This window comes from Colossoma macropomum, unplaced genomic scaffold (genome assembly GCF_904425465.1).
Source record: "Colossoma macropomum unplaced genomic scaffold, Colossoma_macropomum, whole genome shotgun sequence".
Classification (NCBI taxonomy): Eukaryota; Metazoa; Chordata; class Actinopteri; order Characiformes; family Serrasalmidae; genus Colossoma; species Colossoma macropomum.
In genome coordinates, this window is record NW_023494787.1 from 26406582 (window position 1) to 26417004 (window position 10423).

The 10423-nt window shown below is 37.6% G+C and overlaps 1 protein-coding gene across 1 annotated transcript; it reads right to left on the minus strand.

Annotated features, from left to right (window-relative positions):
* Window positions 1-83: 83 nt before the first annotated feature.
* Window positions 84-3812, minus strand: b9d1 (B9 protein domain 1). Its single transcript, XM_036566688.1, has 7 exons — window positions 3624-3812; window positions 3415-3483; window positions 2914-3025; window positions 2653-2749; window positions 2485-2547; window positions 545-612; window positions 84-410 (listed from the first exon to the last, which is right to left on the minus strand). The coding sequence occupies exons 1-7, from the start codon at window positions 3684-3686 to the stop codon at window positions 265-267; spliced, it is 618 nt and encodes a 205-aa protein (XP_036422581.1). The 5' UTR covers window positions 3687-3812; the 3' UTR covers window positions 84-264.
* Between the last annotated feature and the right edge of the window lie 6611 nt (window positions 3813-10423).

Below are 10423 nucleotides of genomic sequence, written 5' to 3' on the forward strand. Positions count from 1 at the left end.
TGTGTATGACAGCAGATTCTTATGATATCTGGTGAGAATGTTGGTGCTTCCTTTGCAAATATGTAAATGAAGACAAAGAAAAGTACAATCTGTACAAATTTATTACAAATATACAGAAAAAAAGGATGGTAGAAAAAACCTGGTTTTATATCCTTTAGAAACTCCAGCAAATATTGGACCTACTTATGCTTTAAAGTCATTTGCTGGTTTTATTCTTTATCTGTATATCAATGATACATAACATTCCAAATGTTGTGACTACCGTCAGGTTCCATAGGGCTGCTCTGTTCCAGCCAGGTGTGTGGCTGGTGCTTGCTCTGTGGAGGTGGTGTCATAACCAAGTTTCTTCATGTCCTTGGTGACAATGTTGAACTGTAGTGTTACAAAGCCTTGGGAGCGCACCCTAGTTACTGCAAAGACACAAATACACTCAGCATCCCACTAGGAGACAAATCACAAACTAGAAGACACAGTTCTGTAGCACATTATTAATTCTACCAAACTGTAGAAGAAAGAACTGAGAAAAGGAACTTGGCATGTCTACCATCTCTTCCCTCTCCTTGGGCAACAACCTTGGGATCTGTGTACTCTGGACGCCTGCCCATCAACCAGCTGTGGACAACAAATAAAATTTAATTGGATATTTTACCATCATATTTATTAGGGCTCAGACCACTTAATGACGAATGATTATCAGAAATGACTATGAAATCGATACTTAGAATTTTTTTTTCTTCTCGTCTTACGTGCATCAGTGTTCTGCACTTTATTATCTAAAACTGTAGTGCCAGTTTTACTTAATTTACACACAAAGCATGCTGGCATGCTCATTCAGGGAAAAATGTCAGTTTAATGTTGTTCATGTTTTTTTGCAGATATACTGAAACCTTCACATCAAGTCCAATGTGCTTTTTTCCTTCAATACTGAGAACGCAGGAAGAACACAGATGAAAAAGACATATGTATTTGTTGAATAGTAAAAGCAACAACATTATTTTTCTTTTGCATTTTGCAATTCAAAGATGCATACCAGCCCATTTGGCTAAGAAAGTTCAACTAACAGAATGAATTCCACTAACTCACAGAATCTGATGTGTGTGGTGTGGCGGAACTTAAGGCTGTTTCAGCTCAGAGCTCTGAACATTAAAATGAGCAAACAAACTACAAGAAGCCATGAGTTCTGACATGTAAATGCCTGTTTTTAACACTGTGCTTTTTTGGTTTTGTTTTTTTTATGTGGGTGTAAAACTTGGACTGTGTGAAAATGCTTTATGGCCCCTGTGTCAAACACAAGGCCCGCGGGCCAGATCAGGCCAGTGACACAATCCTAGCCGGCCTGCAAAAGTGTTTTAATTTTCTATTAATATTAGCTTGTTTCACAATGCCCTGCACTACAGTCCCCAGCATGCACTGCAACGTAACGTCTGCTCCGACTCTCCTACCCCAACAACAATTGGACAGCAGTTACACCTCAGTTCTACACACTTCTACAAAATTACACACCAGTCATATCACCAAACACACTAGCTGCATTTCAGCTGCAACCAATTCAAACCACCTAACGTCAGCTCAGCAGCTCAGAAATCGAGCCCAAGTATCAATGAGCTTGCAGCAAAGAAAGGACGCCAGGTGTCTATTTGAAGTAAACAGGTAGGTTTAAATGTCCTAGCTCCTAGGGACATTTAAATTTTGAATATTTCAAGTACTCAGGTAATGTTTCATTGTCTACTACAATTGCCTCTATTTTACTGTTAAAGGTTGTTGACGTATTTTGAATAACCAATGGTCAGTTCTGTTTATAGCAAAATGTTAATTAAAAATAAAATAAAACGTGTTCTCTGGCCCACTGATTTGTTGAGATTTTATAATGTGGATTTTATAATGTGGCCCTTCTAGTGGTTGAGTTTGACACCCCTGCTTTATGGCTTGGGCGCCCTCATCTGGCACAAATGGATACTTTCCTAGATATACTGAATAAGCAACTGCAAAATACGGGGCTGTTAAATAATTAAAATACTCATGTTTATTGATATTTTTGTCTTGATATATTGATTTTTCAGAGTTGCTTATCAAACCAGCCCTAATATTTATGCTCAAATACATGAAATCTAAAACATAGGTTCATTATTGGCTTCAAAGTAGAATTGTCATATTGATGCATCTTTAGCCTTAATTTTAGTATACTAATTTGGGGTTGCTAAGTGGCAAGACTGAGAATAGAAATATGTGCAGTCATAAGCATCTTATGCTGCAACACCTATTTAAAACAGACATAGTAAATGGTGTAGTTCCACTAAACATTCCCCACTTTTTTAAAGCTTAGTGGTAACTGTTAATGTCCCACTTGTATCATGGTGGCTAAATATAGCGTTCCATTAGTATTTCAGACGAATTAGAATATTCAGTTTTTATATTATGAAATGTTCAATACATGTTAATGTAAACACTTGGCTGGTTATTGCTAAAAACTTGTCTGTACCCTACCTTGTGAATTTCTGCAGTCTTGATGTGGATTCAGGAACAAACATCGGAATGGTTTTTGTGTGTCTGAAACAATAATTCATATGTTACTTACATAAAATAGACATTTACCAGAATGCAGAGATTAAAAACACGCCAACTTTACTACATTCCAGTATGAGTCCCACTCACCTTCCAGGGGTTAAGGGAACGTGGACTGCTCCATACCCTCTGACCACATCATTTCCAAATGCATCTGGGCCATACACACTGACCACTATCTGAGGCCCTGAAAATGATACACAGCTGAAATGATGCACACATTTGTATGTATGATTACCTTCATCAGAGGATGTAGGAGACCTAATTAAACATAAAGCACACATATTCAAAACTCTGTGGTTTGGCTGTATAAGTAAAGGGAAAGTAATGTGACAGAGATGTAGAACATACAGCCAAACGGGTTGGTGCTTTTGAAAGTGATGTCCAGCGGGAAGTTCCACACCAATCGCTGACAGGAATCTCTGCCCTTTGACGTAATCTGAGATATTCCCTCCTCCAAACCCTGCAGAAGATAAAGGTAAAGATACAGCAGACACAGAACATAACTTACTACATTTATCACTCTCAATTAATGAATGAGGGGAATAGCAAAGCTCCTACACACTTAAAAAGATGGTTCTAAAAGGGTTCTTTAGTAAAGCTAGTGGTTCTACTTAGAACCATGAGTTCTATATAGATGCACTTCGCGCTTAAATAGTTCTTTGCGTGGTTAAAGGGTCCTTCAGAACCCTTTTTGGTGCTAAATACAACAATATACAACACATTCTCCATCAATCTGAAGACAAACGGAACCATTGCCTTTGCTAAAAAAAAAACCTTGAAGAACCATTGCTTTTTTTAAATGTGTAAGTTAGCAGGAGAAGACCATCAAAAAATCTGGATTTCACTCACTGAAGTAGGTGCCCAGTCGTGTCCGTACACAAAACAATACTTGCAGTATAAGTCATCATATCCTGGGAACTTGAAAAAGAAAAGCCCAAACACACTCAAACAAACAGCTATTATCTTACTGTTGCTTGAGGCACATTCATGTCGGCTTAGTAATCAGTGAGCCGACTAACCGTTATTGCTAATGAATTTGTGGAGGTACAGAAACTTACATTAGCGCTTTCTATCTGACCGTTGACCATGAGGAGGAAAACCGATGGGTTGTTTGAGGTCATGTTTATGTAATTAATTAAAACTGTGACTTTATTAAATTAAGAGTAAATGTCCTTCTGTCCACACAGATTGGTGCTCACTGTGTACATAACTACTCAAATGGCGGCTGGTTGCTAACGTCGCTCCTGATGCTAAGGACGGCTTTACTACGGCGGCTTGTAAGGTTCAAACCTAAAGAGGACGCGATTTTTAAATTTGTCTTGCCACAAGGTGGCTCCAACGTACAATACAACAAGACCACTGCAACGATGGAGGGTCTCTGGTCCCGAAATCCTACACACACATACAAAAAAACACAAACACGTAAGCCTGAGTGATGTAATAACGCAGTGTTTTCTGGGTGGTCCGCCATTGTGGCAGGGTGCATCAGTCTCGGCTGGTTTAGAATAGGTCCAACTGATTTCTTTGATTTAGGCTGATCTGTAGCTTATGGTGTCACTAAATACATTGGCAGGGACGATTTAACATGTCGACCTACATCACTAACACATCACAGATGTGTGTAAATGTAAGATTCGTGTAATCTTACGTGGATCTTTGTGGGGCTTAATATTGTACAGTACAGTAATAGTGTCAATAGTTCGCTAAGTAGCATTTGCTAAAAAGCTATTTACCTTGGAATATTCAAAGACGTAGAGAAATATGCTAGTACACACACACACACATATTTTCCTTGCTGCTTTTCCTTCTGGGTCACGTGGGGTGCTGGAGCCTATCCCAGTGGTCATTGGGCAGAAGGCAGGAAACACCCTGGACAGGTCAATATGCTAGTAACCGAGTTAAATTAAAGACTTTATGAATCCTCTTTGGTTCACTGGCTGAGTGAATAACATTAAATGTGGCTGAGTTAAAAAGAGATAGCTAGCTAACTGAGTGAAATCTGCCACAGCGTGGCAGAGTTGTATTTCACAGAGTGAAATACAACATTAAATGAGGTAAGTCTGCCGGTGTTGGAGTGAAATAACCATTTGTACACTCTACATGGGCTTCGAGTAAATTCACACGAGCTAGGAAAAAGTCTGTGAATGAAAGAGGAGGTAATGTAAGCATGTTCAGATCATTTAATCCACTCGTTGTTGGAAGTTTGTGTGGATCAGACAGTCAGTAAGGCAAATTTTATATAATGTTTTGACATGCCTTTGAAGTTGATTCAATATGAAGCATGACAAGCCTGAAAAAACACAATAAAATAGCGATTTCTTCAAGCGCTTGTCATGTAAGTGAATATTTGCAGTAAATAAACAAAGGACGAACCCTGTCAATATGGCGGAATGATCCCATAATGCAGTGTGAGTTGGGACTTTCCCATGTCAACTTTCCCTATTTAAGCTGGATTAGTTTTACCTGGGGAGGTGCTATAATTTGAGTGATTATCAACGAGATTTGTGAATTAAATCCAATATAATTCTGCCATGTCTGTAGTTTTTACATGTCTGCTAACGCTAAGTAAAAATTCAGGAGTGAATTGCCTTCTATAATTCGCTCATCTCTGAGCTCCCTCAGTAACGATAGTCCTATTTGAACCAACATCACAGTAATGTAATAACAAAACTGAGTATTAGAAAATGACCTATTTGCAACCTTAAGACAAGGCTACCAGCTAAAATAGAGCTTGATTTGACCCAGTTTTCAAATCCATGACAAGACTACTGATATCCACAACATTTCAGTGTATTCCCTCCCATACACTATGATTGCAGGTTACTGATTACAGGCTTCACCCCACACTATTTTTTTTTTTTGCACCATATTTAACACATTAGCCAATGCCTGTCGCATAATGCTGAGGTAAACGTTCCTGAAATTATGTTTCAATTCGAGCTATTTGGGGTAATTTGAGGAAATAACACAGTCAGATCAATCAAATTATATTACTGTACCTCCTGTGGTAAAACTAATCCAGCTCAAATAGGGCTATAGATCTATATAGCATTATACTAAGGGTCAAACAATTTACAAAATTCATAATTCGGTTCAGTGCGCTACAGTGGAGTCCCCATACATGCAATACATTTTTCAATACAGCATATGTGCCTGATGTGCCTTATGTCAACATGTTAAAGGGGAATTATCACTTTTTTTTATTTCTGCACAATTAAATCATGGAGATGTACATGTCATTCAGTGAAATGGAGCACTGTAAAACATACTGATTTCTTTACGGGGTGATGTCTACAACACAAATATAGCCATTCTATTTACTATCTGAAACAGACAAAGAACGTACTTGTGTCCTCTGAGTTTTTATATTTAATGTTGATATCTGAACAAAATTTTAACAAAAAAGTTTTCTTTGGGTATTTTTGCTTTACACCTCCTTGTATACCTTGCAGAAAAAAAATAAAAACCATTAGAAGTTTCTGTTGGTTCCTAGTAGTCACTAATGGCATTTTGTGTTTTCCCAGTTGATATCACAGTATAAAGGATTCTAATGGTTTAACAGGTGGCCTGGGACTGATACCGGATTCATTTGATGTTTTCCTAATTGGATCTAAAGATGTCCCACAGGAAACTAGTGGTCTAGAATGATAACCATTCAGCTAATTCCCAATAGAAAGTAAAGCCATCAGGTTTTAATCCTAATAAATGTAATTTTTTTTCCCCACCATGAATGGATTTTAAAGAATACATTTCATAACAAAACTGTGTCTCAAAACTATTCTAAAACAATGCCTCAGGGCATCCAGCAGCATATTCGTATCCATTTCAGGTAACTTTGTGAGGTAACTTTTTGAGGCATTATGCTCTTTGGACATCTGGTTCCCATCACCATCGCTGTGGACTGTGAAATACAGACCAGGGCATTTCACATCAAACCACTCTGAATGACTTTGTTTACATCATAACCATTAAATTTTGTCCCAATATGTAGATTTTTCAAAATTGTGTTTCGTCCCAGCTGTAATATTTTGGCTTACCCTGCTAGAAAAACTAGCATGGCCTAGCATGGCAGGTCACCAGCATATCGCTGCTGGTGAGGTATATCTCCAAATGATAACTTTGAAGGAGAAGGAAAAAACAATTTTATACTTTTACAAACTTTTAAGGTAAGTCAATGTCACTAGACTCTGTGTAATTGTGGTCCATTTATCATGAAATTTATGCACAATATAAAGGGCAACAGGCATTTTCAAAAACTGAAAAAAAAAGAAAATATGAGGTTTTGTTCCAACAGCAGTGATGTGTTGTGTTTTGACTGTGCTAGGTGACCAGATAAACCACCATAGATTAGCTTTATGCTGGTCTGTGCTGTTTTTTTCAGCAGGGTAAGTATCAAAAAAATAAAACATGACTTGATTATTGGCTTCACTGCTGAATTTCCATATTCATGTATTTTTAGCCACAATAATATAATATAACATAACGCTGTTGTCGGAAGAAAACCTTTTATCTCCAAAATAGCGACTTTACAGGAAAAGGAAAAAACATACTTTACTTTTAATGTAAGTCAATAGAACCAGGCATTTTTCCAAGTCATTTTGGGTCGTTTCTTTTAGTCTATTCTTCATGAAATTTACAGGCATTTTCAAATTATAATATAATATAATATAATATAATACTTTGATGCTGATTAGTGGAAGACTGATAGAACAGGAATGTTTGCAGTCATAATAATGCTTTAATATCTATATGTTCTGTTTTAAATCTGTTTTCCAGTCATTCTAAATCAAAAATATTTCTAGACCAAACATACAACATACAACAAAAATATAATATCAACTGGTTTGACATTTATTGTCTAGCAATAAGTGGATATGATGTCAATAAGCCTATCAATAAGTGATTCCGTGATGATGGTGGAGTAAGACTTACTTACATTACCTCAAGATGAACAACAACAAAAACATATTGCTTCACTCTTTCTATTGATCACTGCACTTTGTTGTTTAAACTAGCTTGTCTATAGAAGACAGCTTCTTCTCTCCTCTCTCAGACAGCACTGCACATGACACCCATCAGACCTGAGGAAAAGAGAGAGGTGGGTTCAGAGAGACGGTGTGCTGCAGAGGAATCAATATCAAATTCTTAGTTTTAAACGTGTGTGCATTAGTTCTGCACTGTACCAGTAACCAGCGTGTGGATCTCTCCCTCAATACTCTACATCAAGGGAACAGAGTTTGACTGTCACTGTGTGGCTTAAGCGCGTCCCAGTTTGAGCTGTCCTCGTCTTTTGCCAATCGTCCCTCTTTGGGACCAGGTTCTTTGACTCTCAGTTACTATTTATAGCAACAGACTTGTCTGCACTACTTAAAAGTCCTCTGCGGAACCTGCGTCTCCCTTTTTTAGATACAAGATAAAGGCAGTTAGAGTGGGGTATGATATTTTTTCTCTCCTCCTTACCCACCAGAGCGGCTTTGAAGTGCAGTTCGTTACTTTTTTTCCTTCTGTTAAACCTGCAGGGGGAATCTTGTGAAGCTGTAGAGTGCCCAGAAGTGACCTCACTATAATGGGGTTTAAAGACCTACTTCAGTACCCCAGATCTCAACACCATTAGACAGCCATATCCATCTCATTGACATTTCTCACCAGTTGACATTTTCTTGCGTCACCAAAACATCCACCAACTGTCTACACCGCATCAAATGTCAAGGAAATGCCACTTGCCCAAGGCTGTTGTGTGGAGGGCTTGGCAGGGATGTTCTAAGTCAAGTTGACATGATGCTGCAAATCTTGGAATTCGCAGTGGGAACCTTGAAGATTACTATTCACTCTTAAACATAACATTTTTTCATAGAACTTAACCTTCCCCACCATTTGTTATCTTCAAATTTACTAACCGTGCCGTGTGAACTATCAATGGTTATCATAGTACTACAGTTATGATTCTGTTAGGTTAGGGCTCATAACCAATGGGAGGTTTTTTGAAGATAACAAAATTGCATGCCATAGTGACCTCAATATCGTCCAAAACAACCAAAACAAATGTGTTTAAAATGTTGATATTTCTTATACAGCTGAAAAAGCCTGAGGTCTAATTGACCCCAAAGAACACCCCAATGCATACAAAATGTATGCAGGACATTGAAAACATATCATCATTTATGTTTACCCTGTTGTTCCCATTAAATTAGGAAAAGTAATTAAATATGAACAAAAAAATTATGTCAATCATTTATTCAGAGATATTCAGAGACATTGAATGGGGTCAAATTGACCTTAAAGATAATATGAGGGTTAAATGGGTCTTGCCTTGTGGGTATTTTTCCAGGAACAACCTTTAATTTGTACAGAACCATCACATTGTGTAATTCTTTTGTGGTGGAAAAGAGGTTCTTTCACAATCACACATCTCATTCATTATAATGTTAACAAATCTACAGCTCTTTTGAATATGCATAACATGTGGTGTGTTCAAATAATGCTCCATAGGCTAAGCCAATTTCAATAAACTCTCTTAGTTGGTACCTGGCTAAAGATAATTATGTAAGTATCCTACATTTATTTTGGGATACATTTTGGATATGCTTGTGCAGTATGCATAAACAAAATGCTAAACAACAACAGTTGTTATATTTTATTTATCATCTACCGCAAAGGAATCAGAAGAAAGGTATTAAATCTGTCAAAGCATGTTCACCTGTTTATCATTTAAAATTTTAAATTAAGGCTTAACTGTTAATTAGGCAGTTATAATACTACACAGATAGAATGAAAGAGAGAGCAGAATTTCCTCTTTGCATAACAATGGTTAAACACTCGTTATTATATAGTTATATTGATAAATTATGTCACAATACAATACAATATGCCTCTCTGAACATATTGTGAACATGGCCAGTACTTGTACTCCTCTGACCAACGCAGCATCCCAAATTTTTATAAAAATGGTGTTCACAGTTTTTGATAGTATTTTTTAAATTGTAGGTTCTTTTTTCTCTGCTCCAACTACCCTGCTGAAAAAAACAGCACAGACCAGCAAGCATTTCATGCTGGTCTCAATTTCTGGTTCTGAAATAAGCAGGTCACCCCAGCATGGTCATGCTGGATGACCAGCATACCAGCATCAAAACACTACATATGCTGGTTTTGCTGGTGACCAGCCATGCTGGTCTGTGCTGGTTTTTCGAACAGGGTGATCAGATGTCTGAAAAAATAAATATCATGACATATTGTGTGTTGTGCAATTTTTGCCATTTCACCCACCCTGTGAGAACAGCTGCAAGCAGACAGACTTACGCTGGCTCTAAGGTAAGTTACACTTTATCTGGGTGCTAATACACATTTTAGTAGGATGTCTAATGATATAATGGTAGAGTTAGTTTTTCTTAATATACCAAAATATGCATTAAGGTCTCTAATCTGAGATAAAAAAGACAGTGCATTAATGAATCAACAAGAAAGCGCAGGTAGCAGCATGTAATGACAATACTAAATAAATATGTGCATATATTGGTACTGAAATAAAAGTGTCTAAAGTGTCTAGGTGTGGAGTGTCCAGATGTGCAAGATGTGCAATAAGGTGTGCAATATATACAGTGTGTCCATATGTGCAGATAGATAAAGTAAACCTATGATTTAGCATGAGAGATTCAGTCCTCATCTATCCTCTTCCCTCTTCTCTCTTCTCTTCTGGCACAACTGGGAAGAATTGAAGAGCCTAATGGCTCGAGGTACAAAGAGTCTCCTGAGTCTGTCAGTTGAGCATATCTGTGACAGCAACCTGCCACTGAACATGCTCCTCTTTTTCTTGATGATGGTGCCCAGCGGGTGGCTATCATCCTCCATAATGGAGAACAGT